The 26,612-nt window shown below is 47.4% G+C and overlaps 1 protein-coding gene across 2 annotated transcripts; it reads left to right on the top strand.

The window, feature by feature from the left end:
• The first annotated feature begins 16,576 nt into the window (after nt 1-16,576).
• Nucleotides 16,577-26,310, top strand: TIPE1 (TNF alpha induced protein 8 like 1). Of its 2 annotated transcripts, XM_088149320.1 has the most exons (3): nt 16,577-17,160; nt 24,641-24,794; nt 25,097-26,310. In XM_088149320.1, the coding sequence occupies exon 3, from the start codon at nt 25,102-25,104 to the stop codon at nt 25,660-25,662; it is 561 nt and encodes a 186-aa protein (XP_088005446.1). In that variant the 5' UTR covers nt 16,577-17,160; nt 24,641-24,794; nt 25,097-25,101; the 3' UTR covers nt 25,663-26,310. The 2 variants fall into 2 exon arrangements, with proteins under 2 accessions (XP_088005446.1, XP_088005445.1); XM_088149319.1 differs by lacking the exon at nt 24,641-24,794 and having other exon boundaries at nt 16,584-17,160.
• Nucleotides 26,311-26,612: the final 302 nt, after the last annotated feature.

Below are 26,612 nucleotides of genomic sequence, written 5' to 3'. Positions count from 1 at the left end.
AGATTGGAAACATGAAAGAATATTAGAAATGGGGGCACGCATGTCCGTTCACCCCCATAACAATACAAAGGCTTCTAAAGAGCTTGGAGGATGCGGTCTCGCAATCCCTTCATCCAGGATGGTTAAATGTAGAGACTCCCTGTTCAGGAGTAGTCTGTCTTGAAACAGTGAATGTTGGACAATAAGAAAAGCCTTTCCCCTTTCTCAGCTCCATCACAACCCTTGGCTGTCCACCTGGGAGCAGGATGATGGGTTAGGCTGGCCCATCTCACGGACCAGCTGAGATCTTCCAGGCAGGATACAAACTCGTGGCCTTGCTTTGCAAAAATTAAGGATCGTGGCTCCCAATCCCACGTGCACGAAGATGGGAGTCCACACTCCTGGAGAACAGGCCTTGATCAGCTCCGACGGGACCCCGCAAAGGCTCTGCCGCTTTGGGGGCGAAGGTTCACGCCAGCCATTCTACCTTTCTTTGTCCGAACTGGTGGCCAAGTGCCAAGTGGAGCAGGTGACCCCGTGCCTGATGGACACCACACAGACCGGGGCAGCAACTGCACAGTTGGATACGGGCAACAGCTGTTTCTTCGGGGACTCTCTGATACGCTTCAGGAGGCCCACAGCCATCTCCCCCCACCTCCCACCCCTTGGCCTCCAGTTCTCTCCCGTCCAGCCGAAACCCCAGCCGGGTCCCTCAAAAGCTGAGGCTGCACGGCCGAGGTTAGAATTAGGGGATCCGCCCAGAACAGCGAAGGACAGCGTGAAACAGGATCCTAGAGTCGTAAGGGATCTTAAAGATCATCCAGTCTGACCCCCAAGTAGGAACTCCCAGGCCTTGGGGCAAGGTGGGGGGGAGGGATTTTTACATTGCTTCGTATAGCGTTTTTCTGGACGCGCATCATCCGTTTCTCTTTTTCATTGTTCTGATTTCTTTTTAGAGTGCAAAGTGCCCCAAATCTGTTGGAGCTGGGTGTTCTTTCAATCTGTGTCCGAAATAACATAAATAAACCGAACTGCTGGCGATGGAAAACAAAAAGTGCGTCGTTCCCAAAACAAAATGAAGTTCCAAGTCCACATTGAGGTCCTGCCTCTGATGTCTCGTCATTTTCCTTTTATGATTTTTTTCTAGGGTGCCAACGGAAGAGGCCTTGTTCATCCACATCTCCGTGGTTACATTATCTAAAGTTTCCCAAGGCTGGGCAATTATGATCCCGGCGGCCAGAATGAATCAGATCATCATTTCCTTATTTTTAAGCTTGAGATTTGGCTCCGGAAAGCAAACCCGGAGGCTGATACGTCACCGTGCAAATCGGAAACAGAACCAAACTGTAGTTTAAATAGGGAAAGAACCGGGCTGCCTTAGCGGGGAAGAGCGGCAGGTGGGGGGGGGGCAAGGCCAACGTCCAAGGGGTGCTCGACTTGGGCTTTGAGATCGTGGCTGGGTTCCAAATGGGCACAATTTTAAGCAGGGCGACCAGAGACCCGTCCTTTGCCCACGGGAATTGGTGGCCGTCCCCGTCCGCTTCTGGAGGCAGGAACGATGACGCCAACGAAGGAGAGCGGACCCCTTGCATCGGGTCCATCGATTAATCAAGGGCCCCCGAACTGCTCCCCTCTGCAGGGCTCAGAAGCCCCTGCCAACCGGCCTTATTTTTAGACCGCCGATCGGCCCGGATCACATTTGGCGCGTCCACCTGTCAAAACAGGTGTATCGGCCTGCCGGTTTAGCTATTTCCTTCCTGATTGAGCCGTGGGCCTGATCTCTCCCTTTCTCTTCTCCCGAATTATGGACACATTTTCCGATGTAAAGTGATATCCAAGAGACAAGGCGGCAGGTGGAAGGCGGGGGGCCGGGGGGGGCTGTATTCAACGGACAGCAAGGAGACAAGACCCACGTCGCTATTTCCTCCCACCCCGCCCAGCCGCGGTGCAAAAATACATAGAAAAGAGCAGAAGCTTCTTTTCCGCCTGCGAGAGAGCCGGGCTGCTAAAATGGGGAAAGGGCACCTCCTGGTGGTGACTCGAAATTGGGTGATTTGATAGAGAATTCGCCTCTCTCCCCACTTGGAAGGCTTCGTTCAGGATTTTTCGGGAGACAAGGGAGAGGTTCTCCGCAGGAGGGTCAAAAACTTCAAGATGGGGGCCACAATGAGTTGATCGAAGCAGTAGTAATAGACATGGAAAAGGAACTGGGGTTTTAATGGCAGAGGTTCGGCTGTCATCTTTTTATTATTATTGTTTAACTGAATTGCTATAAAACAGTCTTTCTCAACCTTGGGAACTTTAAGATGGGTGGATTTCAACTCCCAGAATTCCCCAGCCAGCCATGCTGGCTGGGGAATTCTGGGAGTTGAAGTCCACCCATCTTAAAGTTCCCTAGGTTGAGAAACACTTATAAAACCCAAATAGTACATTATATTATTTAGGTATAGTGGTATTTATACTGTATTCTCAGGAAATCATTAACACTCTAAGGTTTAGATAAGTTAAACCTTTAAAGATAAAGAAAGAAGAAGATGTTTATATCAACATTATTTACGATTTCTAAAAGCTTAATGTTCATAAACCTAAAGCTGTTTAAATTGTACATCTAAAGCTAAATGTGGCCTTACTAAATGCCGGCAAAACCCCTTAAATTATTTGTTGCCTAATAAAGGTTCTGTCTTAAGCTTAATGCCTAATACTAAGGTCTCCAGTGTATGGTTACTTATTATTGTTTGTGGATATTTAAAGAAAAAGAAAAAGAAACAAGAAACAGCAACCAAAAGAAAAGAAAAGAAAAGAAAAGAAAAGAAAGCAACTTGGTTTCTAAGTTCCTCCTTTTTGGGCCTCGATTTGCAGTGCTTATAAGCATTTAGGCCCCTTAGAAGCCATACTGTAAGTGTTTATATTCGCCACGGTGCAGGTTTGGCTGCCATCTTGACTTTTTTGACCCCGTCCCTGCAGACCCCCCTGATTCTCCCCTTGTCCAACATTTTTTTTTTTTTAAAAAAAGGCCTGTCCTTACAGTGACCAATCCAAAGGCCCCCCTCCATCTCGCCTTCCGCTTCTTCCCCTCCTTGGGATGCAGCCAGCTAACGATACAGCTTGCAATGCTGGGACACTCCCCCCCGCAATGCCAGGACACGTCCCATCTGTGAACATAACCCCCGTGCCTGGCTTCTCCGCTCGCAAAGCTGAAAGTTTTCTTCCCGAGCCCAAATCTCAGAGTTCTCTTTAACGAGGTTTATTGAGAGGAAAGGGGATGGCGTTGCAAGGATTCCAGCAACTCTTTCCCACCTGGAGGCAGCCCAGGCCATGCGCCTCTTTTGGACATGGCATATGAAGACCCGGCTCTCTTGGGAAGGCCATCAGGCTGGGAAAGGGGAAGGAAAGAGGAAAGGAGGGTGGCCACCAGCACGGGGAGCGGACCTGATCACAACCGCAACGGTTGTCCTTTGGGGTTAATGAGAACGACGGAGAACGATTTCACACCTTCTTCTTTCTTTCAATTCCTTAAAAAAAAAATTGTTCCTGGTCACGTTTCCAATTTTGCCCATGTGGCGTTGCCCACCGAACACCTCTTGCTCTCTGCCAAATTGCAAACTGTCTCCAGATGCTATACTTTTAGCCGCTAAATTAATTTAAATCTGTAAGCTGGGTAAGCTTTGGAAAAGAAGCGCGTCGGGGAGGTCAGAGAGACTGTTCACACTGATGGCATCTTTAAGCCAGCTTCCCTCTCCCTCCCTCTCCCCCTGCCCAGCTCTGTTCTGAGCCAAAACCCCATTTATAATCCCGTGTTTAATCCACCATGAACTTCCAGCTCTAATCTCTTCAACTGTAAATGCTCCAAGTTGGGCTTCCGTGGTGTGTGTGGCTTCAACCTCCAAAAGGGGTTCAGATTTGGGAAGGTGAGAAGGGAAAGGAAGAGGCCCTGGGCCAGAAGACAGAAAAACGTTGCACGGGGTCAGCCCAGATCAGTGGTGACAAAGAAGCTAATGTTTTTAAAGTCTGTTTTTATTTGCTAAAAACAAATATATATCCTGCCCTATATCCTGCCCTACTTTATATCCTACCCTACTTCTGAGACTCCTAGTTGCTAATTCTAAATAAAAGAATCAGAGAATCAGAATTGTGGCGTTGGAAGGCACCCCAAGTATCACCTAGTCCAGTGTTTCTCCAACATGGCAACTTTAAGATTGGGTGGACTTCAACTCCCAGAATTCCCCAGCCAGCTATGCTGGCTGGGGAATTCTGGGAGTTGAAGTCCACCCATCTTAAAGTTGCCAAGTTGGAGAAACACTGATCTAGTCCGACCCTCTGCAATGAGCAGGAAAATCAATTCAACCATTCTTGAGAAGTGGCTGTCCAACCTCTTAGAAATCGCAGAACTGGAAAAACCACCACTTCTATAGGGAGATTGTCCCACTGTTGGGCTGATCTGAACCATCAAGAAGTTTCTCCCATAGAAGAGAATCTCTGTAGCTCAGGGTTGAATTGTGGAGTCCTTGGTGCCCTCTGAGCTTCGTGGTTTGGTTGCAGACGTTTCATGACCCAACTAGGTAACATCATCATGATGTTCCCTAGATGGGTCATGAAACGTCTGCAAGTAAACCACCAGGCTCAGAGGGCACCAAGGACTCCACAAGACGTTTTTCCTTAAGTGAAATCTAGGCAGCTGCAAGTTATGGCCATTATTTCTGATTCAAATGTTCATGGTCCTCTTCTCTGGCGCTTCCTTTTATGGATCTGAACCCAGCTATCCTGTCTCCCCTCCGTCTTCTTTTCCCTTAAATAGTGCAATAATGATATAAAAATAACGATATCATCTCTTCGTTCTTCTTATTGTCAGCCCAGTGATGTCTCACAAGTTGGCAAGGCGAGCTCTTCAGAATATTTCAAAGGTTTTATTTTAAACTTAAAATGTTTTTAAGATTTTTCTTTTACTTAAAAAAAGGGGTTTTTTTACTTAAAAAAATTTTTTTAAGGTTTTTTTTAAACTTAAAACTGGACGGATGGGTGGAGTTGCTAACAAGTCAATGTCGACTCTTAGCATCCACATAGAAAGGGTTTCTCCAGGGTGATCTGCCCCCATCCTGGCTTTTTACGTCTCTCAATGATGTATTCACTGCTGTCGTGGTCAAATCCACCCACCTTGCTGCTGGTCATCCTCTTTTTTTCCAGTTTCCCAGCATGATGGCCTTCTGAAGAGATCTCAGTCTTTGTATCACGTCTCCAAAATAGGGATACGTTGCCACTAAATGGGAAATAGTTCCATCGCTGGATTGTAACGCCATGCCTTACTTCTCAATAAATCTTGTTAAAGAGAACTCTGGAAGAATCACACTTGGAAAAGAATCATTTTCAGGTTTAGGCAGCTGCTAAAGATCCTGATAAATGGGATGTGGGCGTATGTTCGATGGAAAAGACCGAGAAAGGCCACTTGGGGGCAGAATTGCCCTACAGGTCAAAATGTGCAGGGAGTCTCCTAAAATCCGTCCTCCCTTTCTTCTCAATAAATCTTGTTAAAGAGAACTCTGGGGTTTGGGCTTGGAAAGAAAAACTTCCAGCTTTAGCCAGCTGCCAAACAGCATGAGACGGAAGCCCAGGAAGGTGAGGAACCAGGAAAGAGAGACCGCTGGAACCCCACTAGGCCAAGCAAACCTCACTGATTCCCTTTGGAATCCAGTCATCTGCGTCTTCTTACCTGCGCATTGCACAAGAAAACGAAGATGAAGAGATGGAGGCCTCTGACACACACCTCGCAAGGACAGGCAGGCCTGCTTGCCGTAGGGCACCCCAAAAGTGAACTATCTGGGTTAATTTACTTTTTTAAAATCTGTGTTGTCTCACCCTGGGTGAACCCAACCATGTTCCATATTAAACCTGGGTTAACAAAATACTATGCAGTAGGTCACATATAAAGAAATAGGCCATATTATGGCTTAACACAAGCTTTGTGTTAATGGACTCCCTAAAATGAATGTATTTGATTCTCCATGCTCCCTTCCCTCCCCAGAACAATACTAAAGCTTTCATTGGGGCTCAGGTTGGACAGGGAATTTTAAAAATCACTTATTATTAATAGCATTCCTCCCCCCCGCTTCCCACCTTGATGATGTTCCAAAAATTATGGAAAATTTAGATTTGCTCCCAGGCTGGGGGTAGGGGGCTGCTGAGCTCTTGCTGGCTTCCTTTTTTGGGGGGGGGGGGCTGTTCCTTCTGGGTGCTTAAGAATTTTCATAATCTTCTTTTTATTGCCTTTTATCTTGTAAGCTGCTTAGAGTCATCTGGTGTCAGGTGGCCTCTAAATACAAGAGAAACGATAAATCGGTAACCACACAAATGAATAAGTGTCTATGCAGTGCCAGAATCACACAGGTTTGCAAGTCAGAACCGTTTTGGGGGACGTAAGCAAAAGGCAAGAACAGCAGCGGCGTTTAAAGTGGGAAGGAAGAGTTTGCTTACTCTGAGATAACTGCTAAAATTGAATTTTATTTTTAAAACAGCCATTTTCATTCAGTAAAGTTGTGGGAGGAAGGGGTTTCCTCCTGTTCGTTCAGCTTTTTTTAAACTGCTGGCATGTTATATGCACAATTTTTCACCTGCCCCAATTCTAATGGATTTTGGGGGGCAGACAATGTGAAAAAACGAAGTACGATATGACAAGTAAAAGTTGTACAATTTTTAAATCTGGGAGTCATCATTACATGGGGTGTAATAATGGGGGTTCTTACATGGGCAGTAATAATGGGGATCACCCAATTATTATATGGGGAGCAATTACGATTCAATGGAGCATAGGACGTTTTGATACGAATCCAATTTAACCCAATTTAAATGAAAAAGAAATTCAGTTAAATATCAGGTCTGCCTTGGAGTCGGAGACTTTTATCTTCTACGGTAGAATAACTTTTCATGTGTTTCTTCAAGGCCCCCCACACCGGATGATGTCACCCCAGATGGCTCAAAACTTTTTCAGTTCAAAATCAAAAATAAATTGTGGGTCCCCGGTGAAAGAACAAGATGCTGGCAATTTTATAGGTCCCCTAACTCACCAAAGCTTTAGCTTTTTCATTAAATTTGTTGCTACCAGACCCCTTCTCAATTTTAACTTCAGGAAAGTTTCCTTTTTCTCACACTTTAGGAAAAGGTTGTCTAGACCAGTGTGTCTCAACCTTGGCAGCTTTAAGATGCGTGGACTTCAGCTCCCAGAATTCCCCCAGCCAGCCATGCTGGCTGGGGGAATTCTGGGAGTTGAAGTCCACGCATCTTAAAGCTGCCAAGGTTGAGAAACACTGGTCTAGAGTTTTCAAACAAGTGAGATTTGTCCAGAATTATCAGACCATCAAAACTCCCATCGGAAGGAATGTCACTTTTTTAAACAACCTGCTGCATTTTTTTGTAAAGGGCAATTTGCAAGGATCGGCTGCCAGGCGGTGGCGAAACATTCTTCCCTCCGAGTGCCATCTCCTGGTGAAAATTGTGCGGATCAAGATGTCCGAGAAGCCCCGAGTACGTTTCTTTCAAACCTTCAGAATAAATGGCAGTTGGCATGTTCTGTTCTTTCGTCTTCAGTTTTCAAAGGTAGACTATCTCTGAACATGGAATCTTTATTATTGCTGATCTAGTTTGCTCCTACCTAGGCACACTTTTTTTGTTTTTTTTTAAAGATATTTGGGTATAATTTCTTTAATCAAAAGATGCCAGAACAGCTTCAGAATATTTTTTTTTTTAGAAATACATACTGAGTGAAAGCATCAGGTTTAGGGTGGTTGACTTGAAATGATTTGTCTCAACTCTCCATTCCAGCGAAGACAAACTGGATATACTCTAGAGTGTAAAATGCACATATTATCGTTTTAAAAGGCAAGTTGATCAAATTAGTATTGCTATATAGTCTCCTCTGATGAATACTCAACGAATACTGGCAATTCAGGGTCATTTCAAGCTTTAGCTCCTAAGAATAATACAAATACTGCTGTAATATAGATGCGGTTCCAAAGCGTGGCTGGTTTTTGTAAATTTAATGTTGTACGGTCAAATAATTCTAATTTTCTCAACTATTTTGACAATTCCATTGTTATAACTCCTGATGCTCCAAAATGGGGAATCCCCCCCACCCCGTTTATTCATCATCTCTGTATTTCAGTTGTTAAGTCCTGATATTTTACAATTTGCCAGTTCTTTTGACTACCCTACTGTCATTCGGTATTGCCACTTCTGTTAGTAAAACTTCCTTTTCTTCAACCCTTGTGATGTCCATCATGTGGGGTTTGAGTTGCTGGGCTGTCAGAATTCAGAAGTCTCATAAAATTTGTACATGGTGATTCTGGAGCACTTTTTCAATATTTCGTTTTACTTATTTGTAGTTATTTATGATGATCCATTATGAACATTATGACCCAGACCAACACTTGGTAGAGCAGCCATGAAGGCCTTGGGAAAGATATTCAAACACTGTGATATCTCTACACCTGCAAAGATCAGAATCGTGGAAGCCATGGAGACCCTCTGAGGAAGTGAAAGTTGGACCAAGAAGCAGGAGAGGAAGAGTGTTGACGCTCTTGAACTTTGGTGTTGGAGAAGACCCTGAGAATACCATGGATGGCCAAGAAGACAAACTAATTGACCATTGAACAAATCAACCCAAGAGTTCTCACTCAAGGCACAAATGACCAGGTTCAGATTGTCTTGTTTCAGACACATTGGAAGAACTGAAGCACCAGGTTGGGGACAGACCATCATGGAAGAAAGCTATCTATGTGCGGTTTTGCTGTCCGCATCAGGGTGGGCCACTCATGGGGTCTCGACAGGCGAGAGTGAAGACAAACACGCAGGTTTTCCTCGAGGTGAGTGAGCCCAGAGCGTGTTCTGAACTACTCTTTTATTGGGTATTACAAGTCAGGAAGCAGGTGGTGGGGGCAGGTTGTGGGGGCATATAGCCTTTTATAGTCATGCAACAGCTTTAAGCAACACTATTGGTTTATTCTATGTTTCCTGTATAGCCTGTCATGGTTATACGTTTCCCTACTTGCTTACGTAGCATCAGGTATTTTTCAAGCAGTGATCGCCTTATCGTGCTTTTAGGTGCTTTTATTATCTGGTACCTTCCCTCATCCTAGGTTTCTGGTTCGTGTGTCGGCCACTGGCCTGGCCACACTGCAGAAGCCTGAATCAAGTTTCTGATAAGCAAGCATTTTATTCCAACATCTATGTGTTTGCTAGGGGCCAAAAATGACTTGATGGTACCATAATCATTCTAATCCTCAATACTTTGGGGCATCCGATCATCCATATTTTCTGCATATATTCTATATCATTTGCACAATCATGTATTCGTTTGCACAATTGTGTGTTGTCTTATAATTGGTCTGGGCAATTTTGCTACCGCCACAGATTAAGTGGTCAACGCTCTCGTTTTTCTCTTTGCATAATCTACATTTGCTGGGGTTTCCAGTTTTTTTTTAATGTTTGTTTTTATGGCATTTATTGCTAATGCTGGTTCTTGTGCTGCAAACATTAAGCCTTCTGTTCCCTTCTTGATAGATTCAATCTGAAGCCAGATTATTATTCAATTATTATCTAATCATTATGGGATAATAATGATCCAATCCTGTTGTTGTTGCTGTTGTTATTGGTATTATGCTTTACTGCTTTGCAACTGTGTTGGCCATCTGGCTGGTATTTTCCTCAGGCTCAAATTATTCTACTTCGGACACATGATGCAAAGACCCAGCTCTCTGGAGAAGGCTGTGATGCTGGGGAAGGAAGGAAAGAGAAGAAGAGAACAACCAGCAGCAGGGTGGATGGACTTACAGCAAGAACTGAAGGCCCAGGTTGGGACAGATCATCTTGGAGAAGGTCTTTCTATGTGACCTCTAAGAATCACCACCAGTGATAATGATGGCACATTATCAATCAATCAACATGAAGACCCAGCTCTCTGGAGGAGCCTCGGATGCTGGGAAAGATGGAAAGAGGAGAAGATGACCAGCAGCAAGGGGGAAGGACACAGTTACAGGGGTGATGGGGCAACGTTGGAAGACCTGAAGGACCAGTTTGGGAACAGATCCTCCTGGAGAATATAAGGTTGCTCAGAGTTGACACCAACTTGAGGGTGCATAATCAATTGATCAACATGAAGACCTAGTTCTCTGGCGAGGGTTCTGATGCTGGGAAAGGTGGAAGGAAAGAGAAGAAGAGGATGGCCAACAGCAAGGGGATGGACTGAGTTACAGCAAGACCAGAAGGGCTGAGTTGGGACAGAACATCCTGGAGAGCCTGATCTATCTATGTGGCCTCCAACTTGATGGCACTAATTGGTCAATCAATCTGAATACCTTCTCAACAGAGAAGTCCATAATTCCATATCAGCAGTACTACACAACACACCCGACTTAACCAAATACACCCAGATCGAAATAGCCAGAATCATGGACCTCATCAACCTCTGCCTCACCGCCTATTTTCAGATTGATGGACAGATATACCAACAAATCAGAGGCACACCCATGAGATCACCACTGTCAGGACTCATAGCAGAGATTGTAATGCAACGCCTAGAAGCTATAGCACTTCCCCACATACAACCCAAAGTATGGGTCCGGTATGTAGATGACACATTTGTTATTATGAAAAAGAAACAACTAGAGAAGACACATGAAACCATTAACAGCATCTTCAAAGGAATAAAATTCACCAGAGAGGAAGAAAACAGCAACACGCTACCCTTCCTGGATATCCTCATCACCAGAGGAAAGAACGGGAAATTAGAAACCCAAGTTCATCGGAAGACAACCCACACTAACCAAGTGCTCCATTACCAGAGTAACAACCAACCTCCCACAAGAACAGCCGTGTAAGAACATTATTCAAGTGAGCACAAACACATTGCAGCAACCCAGAACAGCAGAAAAAGGAAACAGACCACCTATACAACATCTTCCAACAAAATGGATATCCATGCAACTTTATCAAAAAGTGCCTGAGCACTCAATCTATTGCAACACAACCGACACAAGCTATGAAAAGGATCACACTACCATACATCAGAAACATCTCAGAAACCACCAACAGACTATTATATGGCATCTCTGTAGCACACAAACCAACAAAATCATTCCAAAATACCCTAAGTAAATCAAAAGCCCCAGTAGCCCAAGAAGAAAAAACAGGAGTCATCTACAACATACAGTGTAAGGACTGTAACAACCACTATGTAGGACAGACGGGCAGAAGGCTTGCAGAGCGTATCCATGAACACCAACTAGCAGTCAGAAGACACGATGAAAACTCCTTAATCTCACAACACCTGGACAGACTTAACCATACTTTCAACTGGGAAACTGTCAGCATCTTAGACCAAGCCAAGTCCAAGTATGCAAGAGGATTCTTGGAAACCTGGTTTTCAGACAAGGCAGCCATCAACAGACACACAGAGATAAACAGCATCTACACACTATTCAAAAGAGACAAAAGATCAGAACATCTCCTCACCAGCAATCATCGCCCAGAGAAGCAAAGATTAACACCAAGATTATCACCAGGTGTACACTCAAGCAGTAAACAATACCCTAATCCAGGAACTACGGGGGGGGGGGGGGGGACGGACACACACACACACACACCAACACTGGCAAGGCATGCCACTGTATATAAACAGAGAGCAAACCCCACTCTATCTAGCACTGAAGATGTTACCTAGCCGGGTAACGAAACGTTTCCAAGAAAACAACCAAGCTCAGAGAACCCCAAGGACTCCACAAGTCTATAATTTATTTATGTATTTATTTATTAAATTTATATGCTGCCAATCTCCCCTAGAGCGTGACTATCATGACTAGAAAAGTGGGAGGAAAGAGAAGAGGACGACCAGCAGCAAGGGGGATGGACTCAGCTACAGTGACGATGAGGCTGCTGTTGGAAGACCTGAAGGACCAAGCTGGGGACAGATCATCATTTTCTCCTGGAGAAAATCGATCTATGTGGTCGCTAGGAGTTGAAAGCAACTTGATGGCACATAATCAATCAATCAAAATAATGCCCCAAATTTCATTCTGGGGCCTTGTGGGGAAAATGAAGGATGGTTATTTCCTTCCCTTTCAAAAAAAAACAACAACTGGGAATAATTAAACAGCCTTGTTTGCTGATTCTGAAAAGTTAAGGACCCAGGTGGAAGGAGACCACCAACAAGCCCTAGGATTATAGGCTAGACTGGGAAACATCTGAAACGTCAAGGGGAGAAAATTTCCCCATCGTTCCCAAGAAAAGTGCATGTTCATAGACTCACCAGGAGCTGCGGCTAATTGAAAGAGGACTTTTCCTTATCCTGCAAAGTAGAGAGGAGGGAGAAATTTGTTGAGCTTAAATTTTGCAAAAACTTGCCTAGTTCACATCATCAACTCACGGCATCAAAACATATCCATCATTTCTCTATGTCCATTGCACTTTGTCACTTTTGTTTAACAAAATCACTATTACTAAAAAATCTCTACAAAAATGCATTTATGCATGAAAATAAGAGATGTCCCGAAAGTCAGCTCATTAGGCAAAAAAACCCCAGCTTGACAAATGTGTTGCTTCTTGTTACAAAGGATTTTTGAAGAGGGTGGAAAAGAGCAGACCCCCCCGTTTTCACAGATTGAAAGGAAAATGAAAGACATTTGTAGGAATTCGGAAAAGGAGAGATGGACCACAGATGCAGCTGGAAAGAAGACCCCCATGAGAGATCCAGAGAGACAGAGAAAGGAAGGTGGGAATGGAGGATGGGAGCAGGCCTGGAAAATTGCAAATAATCGTCACCAGAAAGGGTTACAAATGGGGAGACAAAGAGAGAAGGGGTATTTTAAAAAATGGGGGGAGATATTTGACTGGAGTTCCAGCTCTGGGCTGTGTCAGCTAGATGACCACGAAAAAAATACCTCGAATTTTACGACCCAAATCTGGCAGCCTTAATATTTGATTTTATTGACTCCTTCGTAGATTTATACCCTGCCTTCATTTGTGCAACTCAAGACAGAGTATTGAATATACTTGCCAATCAGCTGAGAATTTTAGGTGCTAAAATGCACCCCCCCAAAATGAGAAGAGGGATAATTGGTCGATTACTCATGGATAAGGCCATTGAGAAAATTCAAGCATGAAAACTTTGAGGGTGGTTTATCCACAGATGGGCTTATACACAAGTATATACGGTACATACTTCTATTTTCCACCATAACAACAACCCTACAAGGCGGGCTGGGCCGAGGGACCGAGGTTTTTTTCTTAGCTTCTCCAAATTGGAGTCATCTTTATATCTTGCAGCAGGACGTTTTACAAATGGGAGAATTATAAAATAAGGGAAAGTGCTGGATCAAAACATGCATTTGGGGGCACACATACAGTTTCCTCTCCCCGCATCTGAGAGCAATTCCATGTTTTCTCCTGCACTGTTTTCTGTCCATTGAAAGTGACGCCCCAGCGAAGGAGAACAGAGGAAATAACTCTTGGAGTTGACATTGACATTTATTGTCAATGATTTGTCTTCCCTTCAGGAAAGGGATCCAACAGTGATCAAGGAGATCTTGGTGATCATTCTCAGAGATGCTGATCAGTGGCTTGGTCTAGATGAGTGTTCCTCAACCTTGGCCACTTTAAGATGTGTGGACTTCAACTCCCAGAATTCCCCAGCCAGCATGAGAAATAGAGAAGATATCAAGAGTCTGTTCCAACTCAAGGATTCTGAAACCTTCTTGAATAGGATCCACTCCAGGGCAAAGTTAGAATCAAGGTTTTTTTGGGGTGGGGGGAGATTCTCCTTTTCCCCTTTTCCCACCCATCAGTATATAATTTGACAGGCCTCCCTTCCTTGCCATTTTGTTCCCCAACCTGCTTTGGGAAGTGCTCTCCATTCCCAAACATTGGGACGGCATCAAAAACACAGGCGGAAGAAGCTGTTAAGACAGCAAGATGGCTTCTGCAGTCAACAAAGAATATTAGAAGAGACCGGAAAGCGGGATTCTCACAGCACCCTTAACCTGGGTCAAGTCGTAACCCAACAGATGATTTTATACAAGGTGCTAAGCTGAGCTAGCGGGGACTAAGGGCAGGGTTAACCCGTTGTGTGAATGCGGCTCATTTGCTTAGCTTAGGGTTCAAAGTATTCTGCAAATGCAATACATTGATTAATTCAGGACCCAGGTCAGCCAGAGGGTGGGTTCATTCAGTAAACAGGTGAAGAGTATTATGTGAACACAATCTTGGAGAGAAGCAGAACAGTGAAACCTTGGTTGAACAGAGTCTTTGGTGGAGGGATTGGCTATTAAACTCCAATCTATTTCACTTTAGGACATTCATGTCGATTGCATAATTATCCCACGATGCAATTTGCTGCCAATAGCCTCATTTGCGGAATGATGTAATTATCCGTGCATCCACAGGGGGTCAAAAAAGTCATGCTGGCAACGGGGACTCCGCAAAGCCCCACCCCTCTTTATGTACAGTCGCAGCTGCCATTGTGACTTTTTTGACCCCCCCGGCAGCTTTCCAGTAACGACTCAAACAATGCAATTGACAGCGTTTCCATCGATGTATGGCATTTAATTAGGTAATCACACAAACAATGCCATTTACGTCCCTAGTGCTATTTAAATGGCCTAATTTATGCCACTGCTGCCCGCTGACATCCTTTGCGTCAAGCGTCAATCGATTCCACGGATGACGTTAATTTGTGCGAAGCATCTGGATTCTCCTTGATGCAGCAGACACGTCCGTTGCTCCGGTGGGGAGGTCTAGGCGTGCCTTTGAAGCCAGCTGCCAGAAGTGAGCTAGGAAAAGCAGAATTTGAGGGCAGGGGGCACCTCCCTTTGCATGCAAATGCCTTTTTTTTGTAGCCAGCTGACTTTTCTTGCACGTACCAGCTAGAGAACAGGCCTTTGTGCACACCCAGAATGATTTTTTATCAGATACCAGCCTGCAAGCACACCCAGAAAGTTTTTTGCCCCCACCCCATGTCTCACTGAGACAATACACGCTGGAGCAGGGTTTCTCAACCTTGGCCGCTTGAAGATGGGGGGACTTCAACTCCCAGAATTCCCCAGCCAGCCCTCCAATTCTGGGAGTTGAAGTCCCCCCATCTTCAAGCGGCCAAGGTTGAGAAACCCCGCACTGGAGAATTCTGCTTACAAAGGTGTTGCAATATAGTTTCTATCTCTGATCCTGTCTATGTGCCCGTTTGAATGGCTGCTTCACTTGGAACCATGAGGACTGGAACCTTACTTGACTTTCAGGGGAGGAACCGGGAAGCGAGGCGGCAGGAGAACTAATCTTAGGGCGAGTCCTACTGAAGAACAGCTTCTTACGAACACGCGTTTCTCCTGGGGTTGTGAGGCAGGGGAAAATATATCTTCCTCCCTGCAAACGTGGGGATCGGCCAATCGGGCGTCGGGAGCGTTCTTCCCAGGGCTCTGGACTGCCGCCTCCATGCTCCCCGGCCCGCTGCAGCCCAGCCCGCCGGGGAGAGCGCCCGAGGCCCTTCTTGCTCTCCCGGGGGCGGAAGGGCTGCAGGTCGCGCCTGCCTGCCCGCCCGGCCGCCCGCCCTGCAGAAGCCGCGTTCCGACGGGCGCCAGAGCGCGCGGCCGGCGAGGCGAGGCGAGGCGAGGCAAGGCAGGCGCCGGACAGCCGCAGCCGCAGCCGCTCCCGGGGACCGAGCGAGGCCGGGGCGGAAGCGGCCGCCTGCGCCTGGGAAGACGAAGAGGGTCGCGGAGGGCTGAGCCTGGCGCCCGCCCGGACGCGGGGACGGGAGCGAAGCCGGCGGAGGCAGGGAGGGCCGCGGCCCCGGACCAAGGAGCGGCCGGGTCCTCCGCGGAAGGGGCGAACTTTTCACGCCCCTTCCTAGCTTCTTTCTTTCTTTCTTTCTTTCTTTCTTTCTTTCTTTCTTTCTTTCTTTCTTTCTTTCTTTCTTTCTTTCTTTCTTTCTTTCCTTTCTTGCTTGCTTGCTTGCTTGCTTGCTTGCTTTCTTCTGTCTCCTCTCTCTTTCTTTCTCCTTCCTTCCTTCCTTCCTCTCCTTTTCTTCTCTTTTCTTTTCTCTCTTTCCTTCCTCCCTCCCTCCTTTTCTTCCTTCCTCCGTTTTTTCTCTCTCCCCGTACCCACTCCTTTCCCTTCTCCTTCCTTCCTTCCTTCCTTCCACCCTCCCTCTCTCTTCTTCCTTTCTTCTTTCTCTCTCTTCCTCCCTCCTTTCTTCCTTCCTCCGTTTTTCTCTCTCCCCCTACCCACTCCCTTCCCTTCTCCTCCCTCCCTTTATCTCCCTTCCTCCCTCCGTTCCTCCCCCCGCCCCGAAAGCATTGACTGAACCGTGGGCACTTCCTCACCTAAGAAACGAGAAAGGGCTTTATTATTACTATTGTGATTTCTTCCCAAAAGCGACCACGGGCGAAAGCAACTCATCGGCCCCTCCCTCAGCCGCCCCTGCCGGATGGGAACCATGGGACCCGGTCTCCGCCCCGAGCAGCGAAGTCAGCTGCGGCGCCCAAGGCGGGTCGGCTGCCCGGAGCTCGGAGGCTGCGGGCGCCGGGAGCGGCGGGGAGGGCGGCTCGGGGGCGGCGGGCGGGGGGGCCAGGCAGAGCAAGGGCTGTTCGAAGGGACGGGCTTCCCTTCTCCCCCCGTTAAGCCCTCCCCCCTCGTCTGATTCCCATTGGTTGGTTCATAGGTAGCCTTCCCCCGCGGTTGGTGACCTCACCTGCCACTCACGTCTTCTCTTCCCCCCCCGTCCCCCGCCCTCCAGCTCAACTTCGCCTTGGGTTTGAATTGGGCTCTGTTTGCCTGCGCGCGGGTACCGGGTTTGAGTGTGCGGGTGTGAGTGTGCGGGTGTGTGTGCGGGTGCGGGCGCGGGCGCGGGCGCGGTTGGAAAGCCTCAAGTTTCAACTTTGGACCGGAGGGGCGGTCTGGGCGTCCGTAGGCAGCGAGCCGCTGGGGAGGGCGCTCGGCAGGCCGGCCGCCGCGGGAGCCACCGCGGGCGGAGGGCGGAGGGGGAAAGAGGAGGAAAAGAGAAGGACCCGCTGAGCTGCCTCGGCGAATTGAACCTGCCCTTCGCCACCAGAAGGAAAGAAGGGAAAGAAGGGAAAGAAGAGAAGAGAAGGAGCAAGCAGGCGTCCCTGCGTTCTTCTGCCCGCGACCTCGGCTTGTCTGGATGCCGAGAAGCAGGTAAGCGGGCGGGGGGAGGCAAGGAGTCGGGCCGGGCCGCTTCTCGGGGGAGCCCGAGCCCCCGAGCTTCGCGTCGGACCTCCGCGGCTGCTGCCGGCCGGAACGGCCACGGGGCGGGGGCCAGGGGCAGAGCGGCCGGGCCAGTCGCCGCGGCCAGCGCAAAGCCGCTTTGAGTTTTCCCGCCGCCAATGCCGGGGCTGCGGTCTGGGTGCAGCTGTCAAGCAGAGTTGGCCGATCAGGACGGGCGAGAGAAGGAGCTTTTTCTGAGCTGTGAGAGATTGGTGGAAAGGTGCCTCTGGGAACGTGCAGAGGGCCCCAGAACGAATAACCGGGGATGCGGTCCCTCAGCCCCTTTCCTCATCCGAACTCGGAAGAACTTTGAATAACGAGACAAAAGGAGAGTCACTGGGAGTCGGGAGCAAATGAATTTCTTTCATTCATCATCCTCAGGGTGCAAAGAACATATTTTACAGCCCTTTGCACCCTGTATTAAAGGGAAAGTGTGTGTGTGTTGGGAGAGAGAGAGAGAGAGACTGAACATGTGCAGATTTCAGGGTCCATTCCTCCCTAAGAGGAATATTTTTTTTGCATTGGGAGAGGCCTAAGAGCAGGACCCGGTTCTGTGTTGGCTGCAGGCTGCTGCGCTCAGCTTCAGCTGGTGAGTTGGAAGCCCATAACCAGGAAGGGAAAAAACCCTGGAACAAAATCAGGTGCTCCTGAATGTGAGTTTGTGGCCCCTGATTCATTTCTGGGTGCCTCCGTGCCCTTTCGCCAGCCTTGCCCCTTCCCCAGACCTCCCAAGGCAGTCGATGACAGGCCCTCTCATCTCCACCGAGAGGTGGTGGTGGGAATTGTAGTCCAGTCTGCTGGATGGGAACCAGGTTGGGGAAAAGCTGTTTTGGAGTGTAAGAAAAGCGGCTGATTCTCTCCAAGCGTGAAGAAGAGGGAAGGAAAGTTAGCAAAATAATAAAACCACCGCAGGATTAAGACTTGTTCAAACACGCACCGCATTGCTTGGAATTCTTGGGACGTTTGGTCGGTCACGAATCAGAAGTAAACACCCTTTGGATATGAATTCTCTCGGAGCCCGGAAAGCAGATTGACTCATCCGAGATACCGCAAACAGAGAATCGTTCTCCTTTGCCAAATATTTACCTGCCAAGCCCTCCAGTGTTGCCTTCGCTCATTCTTTCGATTTCCAAGTCCACGAGCCCAGCAGCTCCAAAGCCTTTCCATTGCCCCACGCTTCCTCTGGAGCCACCCTGCTCAATTCAGGGGCTTCACCCCTTTAATTGCGAGGACACGCTCCCAACCAACCTCTGCTTGATGCTAAAAGGCTCCCTCCAAGGTGGTGATGGTGGGAGGGGGAGTTTCTGTACTTCAGCTCCTAACTGTGGGCTGAGGGCAAGGGATGATGGGGACTGTAGTCCAAACGTTTTCAGGGAGTGAAAGGGGCTGCCAAGTTTGGAAACCACTAGGCTGACTCGGGGAGGAGATATCCAAAAAGTCAAGGTGGTGGCCCCAAGCACAGGATTGGAACTCTCCCTTTTTGACACACACAGCCACAACTCTGTGTTCAAACGATGGCAACCCCAACTGTGCGGTCAAAATCCTCCCTTTTTCTATGCACCCATGCCTTACCCACATGCGTAAAAAAGGAAGGTGGCGGCTGCCATCTCAAATTTTTGGACACCTCTTGGCAGATGCTCCTGGTGAAAAACATTTTGATGAGATAGTGGGTGAGGCCTGCTCGTGTGGCACAGTGTGCGGGTGTCCCCCGGGGGTGAGGAGGGATTAGGGAATTGGGGGTTCACAGCTGCAACATGCAGCCCGGAAAGGTCGCAGCTCAGGGGTGCTTAGCCACAGCGAGGGATGTTTGGGGGCTCATCTTGTGTCCCTCGGCCCAACTCACAGCCTCGTAAGCTGAGAAACTGAGGTGGCTCCAGAGCAGGACCCCCCTCGCTTGCACGGGGTGGCTGCCTCCTTCAGAGACAACCCTGCTTGCAAAACTTTGGGTCACGTACAGTTCGGTCTGCTGAGATCTCAGCTAAGGATGTGCGTGCTAAGCCCAAGCAGAGAAATCTGCATTTTTTCCCCGCTGCTTTTCATCCAGTTTGAGGCCAAAGATGGGCTTTCGAACATTTTTAGGTAGTCGGTGAGAGTCTTGGTGAATTTTTCCTGGGGGGCGGGGATGTGTGCGAAGTGAGTCCTCTTTGGGACCTCCCCAGTTTCTCACCATTGCCTTCATTCTCAAGGGGAGGTCTCAGGAAGTGGGGGGGGGATCCCCCCAGGAGAATTTCTAGTGGGGGGGGTCCTGCCTTCGAGAAATTGTGAAAGGGTTTGGAAAAGGGGAGAAATTGGCCACCCAGCATCTCCACCCACCAAACGGTGGAGAAAAATCAAAAGGCGATCCACCCTGAGCTTTAGGGCACTCATATGATCCTATGAGGGCTGCCCAGAGTCACAATTGTGAAATGGGCAGCGGTATAAAAGGATCTAATAAAAGAATAAATAGAACCTGAAGGATCATGACAACGATCTTTCTGGACCCCGGCCTAACAGTCAAACAGACCAGTATATCCTGCTTCAGATCAGAACCTTAGATAAGGAGGACTTGAAGCCAACATTCCCCTTTGTTCTCCCGGAAGTAGACTGCTCCTGGTTCTGGAGGCTCTCTTACTGTCAAGATGGAGAGCAAGAGATCCCTCTCTTCACCATAAAACTTAATAATAAAGCAAGAAGAGCCCAGCCCTGGATGAGACTTGCGTTCTCTTTTGAGCAGCAGACAGGCTGCCCTGGGCGTCTTCCAGATGTTTTGGACTAGAATTCCCATAATTCCCCACCCTTGGCCATGCTGGCTGGTTGGAGTTAAAGTCAGAGGCAAAAAAGCACCAGAGGCCCCTCGTGACATAGACGTCTCTCCTGTTCTTCTTTAATTAACTAGGCTGTCTTCTGGATAGAATTAGGGCTCTTCGCATAATGACGGGTGGCTGATAATTCCCCATTTTTGGCCCTTTATTGAATATTCAGTTTCTTTTCCGGGGGTCTACAGAGATCCAAGGAGAGAGGCTTGTGAACTAAGGGGTGGAGCCTGGCAAATCAGGGGGCTAATAATAATAAATAATTATTATTTATTATTATTTGAATTTATTATAGCCCCCCACCCCAGTGGACTCTTAGTCCCCAGCTATGTGAGTAAGGGGTCTGTAAGATGGGGAGGAGCTTTATAACGATGGGGAGGAGCTAATAGCAAGCATGCTGGGCAAAGGACACGCCCCCTTGGATCTGGCCCCTCCCCTGAAATTGCATTCTGGAGACCACAATCGGGTGGGGAGTTTGACCATAGAATTTCGAGTCAAGTTGTGAAGTTTCCCCAGGATGAAACCCTAGAATAGTGTTTTTCAACCTTGGGAACTTGAAGAGGGGTGGACTTCAACTCCCAGCGTTGCTGGCTGGGGAATTCTGGGAGTTGAAGTCCACCCCTCTTCAAGTTCCCAAGGTTGAAAAACAGGACCCTAGAAAATGCTTTCTGATTGCCCTGGGTTCCCTCCCTCCTCCACAGGCAGGCCTGTAAATTATTAAGGGTCTTTTTCTGTGGCTCCATGAAAAATTCATTCCATCGGCAAGGACGCGCTGCAGGGTTTACGGTTCCCGGAGACACAAGCCGGTGGTTGCTGTGCTGTCGGGCTTTGAGAAGACGGTTGGCGTGCAACGCTCAAGAGGGGGGATTGGGGAAGGAAAGGTGAGGCGACGGGGCAGAAGAAAGGGAAAGCGACGCGCAGAAAGCGACGATTCGGGAATAATTGCTAAACGTACCACGGGACACCCAGGGTAAACAATCACCTTTTGCATATTAAAAATCTCCATTGAAGTGCCAGTCGTGGAGGGAAGGCATGTGGTGAGGTGGAAAAGCTCTCGGTAAATCGTGAGCCCTTTTGGACTGGGGCCCATTTTCCAAACTAGCCCGTCGCGCTGAAAGGCTGTCCTCTAGAGAAGGGCCACGGTGCCCCCCACAATTGATCCACTGGATCTGAAAGATCATCTAAGCCACCCCCCCTGCCCCACTCCAATAACCGTGCCTGTCTCTTCTTTGCCACCCACCTGACCCATCCTTCATTTCTGACTCTCTCCCTGGTTTTTTCCCCTTAGCGTCCAGCTCTCTCCCAAAATTTCACATAAGAGCCCCCTGGCTCTCCCCCAAGGCTGTTTTTCAGCCTTGAAGGAGGTCTGTCTCCCTCCGTGCCCCCAACGTATCATACTTGGTCTGCAATCCTAGCTGTTCCAGCTCAGCTCATCACGCCTGGATATGTTATGATCTGAGCTTCATGGGCTCTCCTTGCATGCAAGAAAAGAGCTAGGTTCTGCAAAGCTGCCACCCAATTTCAGTTCCTTGGGGTTTTGTGGGTGACTCAAGCAAGCGGTTCATTGTTTAACCTGTTTGCGCCTTCCAAAACTGAGTTATTGTTTTTCAGGATGTGACCACTGGATTAACCAGTCTTTTATCCCATTGGCTTCAAAAACCCAGACGCTTCTTGCAAAGCAAGGCCTAGCCCAGTGTTTTTCAAACTTGGCCACTATAAGATGTGTGGACTTCAATTTCCAGAATTCCCCAGCCAGCATGGCTGGCTGGGGAATTCTGGGAGTTGAAGTCCACACATCTCAGAGTGGCCAAGTTTGAAAAACATTGAGATAGGTCCCAATTCCCCTTAGTGTCCATATAAGTCTTGGCAGGAGATAATGGTTGAATTCCCTAATGGTTATAGGAAACAAAGCTGCAGCGTCTAGGGAGTTTCTCAGATGCAAAGCAAATGCCCCTTAGCGCTCAGCCATTAATAATGCAGGTGCAGGGACTTGAGGACCCCCTTCTGGTGAAGGAACATGGGATGCTCATCCTGGGGAAAAGAAGGCTTAGGGGGAACAGGATAGCCAGGTTCAGGTCCATAAAGGGAAGCTGCGAGGAAGAGGGTCAGAAACTGTTTTCCATGGACACAGAAACCAGGAGCAGAAATACCAGATAACAAGCTGCAGCGACCAAGATTGTGTTTAAATATAAGGAAGAACTTCCTGAAGGCAAGATCTGTCCACTTCTACGGACGTGGTGGGTTCTCCATCTCTGGAGGCTTTTCAGAAGAGGCTGGAGAGTGACCTCTCCTGAACGCTGCAGAGGGCTGGACTAGATGATCTTGGAGATTTCCAGCGCTGCGGTTCTGTGATTCTGTGCGTGACAGCAACGCCTCTAAAAATGTATGAACTTGCCCAAATGCTCGGCAAGTAACCTTGAAGTCACCAAGCGCATTTCGAGCTGAACCCAGGGCTTGTCGAGGAAGCTCATAATTACAAGGCGATTCTGAATTGAGCTGTGCCGACGGTTGGCAAGAAAGGGTACATCTGAATTCAGCCAAATTGTACGTTGGCCAAGGAAGCTGTAATTATCGAGACGGTTCAGATCCGAGCAGAACTTGAGCGCCGGGGACTGGTTTTGTTTCAAAAAGCATGTAATTATCAAATTGATTCTGAACTGAGTCAAGCTGACTGCTGGTTGAGGAACCCCAGCTGGTTTTGATCCTTGCTGAGCGCGATGAGTTCATCACATCTTGGTTTCTGTCTTCGAACGTGGGCTGACCACATTGCGCATCCTTCGGGAATGGAAAATAAAGGTGGGCTTCTCTTTGCAAAACCATCTCTTCGCTTCTTCACTCAGCCTCAGGCTTCTCAGTCAGCTGGCAAGGCTGCCTCTCGAAGATATCCGTGGGAGGTCAAAAAGGTCAAGATGGTGGCCAGAAATGTGTGATCAAAGCCTTGTCCCCTTTTTAACATGTCTAGAACTGGTGAAAAAAGGGGTTGGGGCTTTGGTAGTCCACATCTTGACTTTTTGGATTCCTCCAAGGACAGTCCTGAAGGCAGACAGACCTTTCAGTGGGGGCAGGATGGCTGCAGGCATACAGACAACCAAGGGGTTCTACTAAGCATCAACATGATCAGAGCTTCGACTACACCATCGTGGCTGCCATCTTGACTCTTTTGACCATCCCTGCACGTAGCCTCCATTTACTTTATTCACCTTGGCATCGGCCAGCGCTCACATCCTGTGCAATCACTTAAGAGTAGTTATGCACGCTTGGTGGGGTGTTTTTTTTCAGTCCCCACGCCTCCCCTTTTTTAATGATGGGTTACAGATGGAGCCTTGTCAGAAGAAAATGTTGCTGTTGTTACTATTATTGCTCTCCTCTCGAGTGGAACAGAGGATCCGTCGGTCTTGAAATCTCACTTTAAAAAAAAATGCTTTTGTTGAGGAAAGAGGAAAAAGATAAGACGAGGGGAGGGCCCGAGTTGCGGTTATCTTCAGAAAGAAAGAGGAATTTGGAATATGAGCCTGCCAGAAAACTTCACCAGGACTTTCTCTCTCTCTCTCTCTCTCTTGCTCTCTTTGCCTTTGAATCAAGTTTGACACCTGGCAACCATAAAGCAGTGGTTTGCAACGCCTTGCCTCTTTTCGAGATGTTTGTAGACTGAACCCTCTGGGAAGATGCTAGAAAATGAAGCAGAGAGAGCCTAGGATGAAAATTCACTGAGCCGGAACAAACCTCCCACTCTGGTTTTCTCCATATCTTTCATTTTCTACTCTTTTCAACTCGGCATTTTTCATTTTCTACTTGGTTTCAACTCGCCTGGGAAAAAAAGGCATCCGTTTTTCTTAACATCCCCATTTGGGGACCACCCGATGCCTCCTAGAACCAGCTTTCAACAGTTGTATCTTTCCCTAATTTACAAACTAAGTTTATTTGGCCTTGGAAGTGAAATCCATTTTCAGCCTGGAAATGCAGTGGGCGACTGTGGGCCGATCCCTCTCTCTCAGCCTAACCTACCTTGCCAAGCTCATGGTTGGGGAAAACTGGAAGAAAGAATGCTATGTGTTGAATTCTTGAAAGGAATGAAAGATATACATCTAACAAAGAATGAAAAAAATATAATCCGTCCATGATGAAAAAGTTGATCTGTTGGCCACCAACTTTATGCCAGCTTTGGGTGGTTTGCAACATATTGAATCCATTAAAATACAGAGCATGCCCAACAATCAGGGCAGCCCCATTGCAGTAATCACCCCATATATCAGCGTTTCTCAACTTAGCAACTCTAAGATGGGTGGACTTCAACTCTCAGAATTCCCCAGCCAGCATGGCTGGCTGGGGAATTCTGGGAATTGAAGTCCACCCATCTTAGAGTTGCTAAGTTGAGAAACGCTGATCTATGGGGTGATGAAGGTATGAGTGACCACTGCCAGGGAATCAAGATTTGGGGTGGAAGCATTTGTGAGTGTGAGTGTGAGTGTGTGTGAGAGACAGCATTTCCGAAAGCAAAAAATTAGGTGTCCCTTAGCACAAGTCTTTTAAACAAATTTGTTCATCAGAAAAAGTGTTACCAGATCACTGTTTATTTTTTGTTACTCTAGATTAACACAGCTTTCCTCCTACTATTCCAGAAAGCAAGAATCTGACCTGAGCAGAGATTAGTAAAGCAGGTTTTATCATCGAAACAGGAAGGACATTTACTTATAGAAGACACATGATAGGGTCAGCAACGCTGATCTAGCTAGCGACAGCCTACCAGAAGGAATCAAAAATCATGTTGTCTAGGTATGTGAACCTGGAAGTAAAAGGTGAGCTGACGTTAGCCGTTCTGTAGACAGAGAGAGAACATGAAGACAGTCTAACTCTGTATCTACACCTCACTGGCAGTTGTGATCAGGTCTTCAGGTGCTGATGTGTTGGTACCAACAAAGGTTCCAGGAAGGATCACAACTTGTGAAGTGAAGCTGGGTAAAATCATCTTCAGATGATAACCCATCTTGCTTCCAGCTATAATGTATTAAGATGGTGATGGTGATGGTGATGATGATGGAAAGTTTAACACACCTGCCCTTTCTCCCATTTCTCAGGGAAGATGGATACCTTCAGCACTAAGAATTTGGCTCTCCAAGCTCAGAAGAAGCTCCTGAGCAAGATGGCATCCAAGAACATGGCAAGCATCTTCATTGATGACACCAGCAGTGAGATCCTGGACGAGCTGTACCGGGTCACCAAGGAATTCACTCACAACCGCAAGGAAGCCCAGAAGATCATCAAAAACCTGATCAAGATTGTCATGAAGTTGGGTGTCTTGTACCGCAACAAACAGTTCAGTGTTGAAGAGCAGGTGTTGATGGAGCGTTTCAGGAAGAAGGTTCACACCTTGGCCATGACTGCAGTCAGTTTCTATCAGATAGACTTTACCTTTGACCGCCGGGTCATGTCCAACATGCTCAATGAATGCCGTGACCTGCTACACCAAGCAGTCAACACTCACCTGACAACCAAGTCCCATTCTCGGATCAACCACGTCTTCAACCACTTTGCGGACTATGAGTTTCTTTCAGCTCTCTACAGCTCTTCTGAGCCCTACCAGGCACACCTGCAAAGGATCTGCGAAGGGCTGAACCAAATGTTGGATGAAGGCAACATCTGAAAGCCAGATTTCGTACCCAACCATATACTGAGGACTCAACTGTGGTTTCTCCATCTCTGGATATGCTAAGCCTCTTTTAGACTCTTTTGTTGTAATTTAGTGGTATTTTAAGAATGAGATTTTTTTTTTTTTAGTTATAGACAGTTTCACCTAGGGTCATTTCCACTGTCCTTTCCAACTTTCTCCGAGGAATTAACTGGATTTATAAAGATTTTTCATTACCATTTGGTGGAAGGTAACTATGGCCAACCCTGATGGTGAACACAAATGAAGAACATCTCTAGATTTGCATCTGGTCATTCTAGAAGAACAGAATATGCATCTGTGGAATCAACTAAACCAAAGATCTAATTCAGTTGAGCCTCCTGTCTCTGACAGTCATTAGCCAGTCTTTTCAAGGAGGGCTTTTGGTCAAGTAGGACATCAGTGGCCTTTCTTCCTAAATGTGGCTGGCATTCAGAGGCACATAAACTCAACACTTAAAGACCCATTTTCTTCTCCAAAAGCCTAGCTCAGACCAGCAGTTCCTTTAGTTTGGCAATCACAACAGCTCCTGGAGAAATCTTTAGAGTTGGAAGGGGTCTTGAGGGTGCCACGTCCATCCCTCTTGATACGAGAGGAAATCTGCATTAAAGCATCCACAACCGATAGCTGTCCCGCCTCCATTTTTTCCTTGGAACAGTCAACTGGAATCTCTCTTTCTGTAACTTTATTCCATGCCCTGCCCTCTGGAAGAGTGTTTTTCAAACTTTGCAACTTTAAGAGGGGTGGATTTCAATGCCCAGAATTGCCCAGCCAGCCTACTGGGAGTTGAAGTCCACATCTCTTAAAGTTGCCAAGTTTGAAAAAAGCTGCTCTGAAACAATAAAGAACAGGGCTTGGCATTCTTCTATATGACACCCCTTGAACACACTTGAAGAGGTTCTACTTGATCTTCTTTTTGACATCGT

Source organism: Python bivittatus, unplaced genomic scaffold (genome assembly GCF_059951505.1).
Source record: "Python bivittatus isolate LINGU-HERP-01145 unplaced genomic scaffold, Pbiv_v1 ctg000580_np1212, whole genome shotgun sequence".
Taxonomy (NCBI): Eukaryota; Metazoa; Chordata; class Lepidosauria; order Squamata; family Pythonidae; genus Python; species Python bivittatus.
The sequence above is the reverse complement of the archived record's forward strand: the minus strand, read 5'-3'. Positions and strand labels throughout refer to the sequence as shown.

What these genes read in the sequence shown, in the direction of transcription:
- TIPE1 (XM_088149320.1), top strand. Translation starts at nt 25,102, where the DNA reads ATGGATACCTTCAGCACTAAGAATTTGGCTCTCCAAGCTCAGAAGAAG.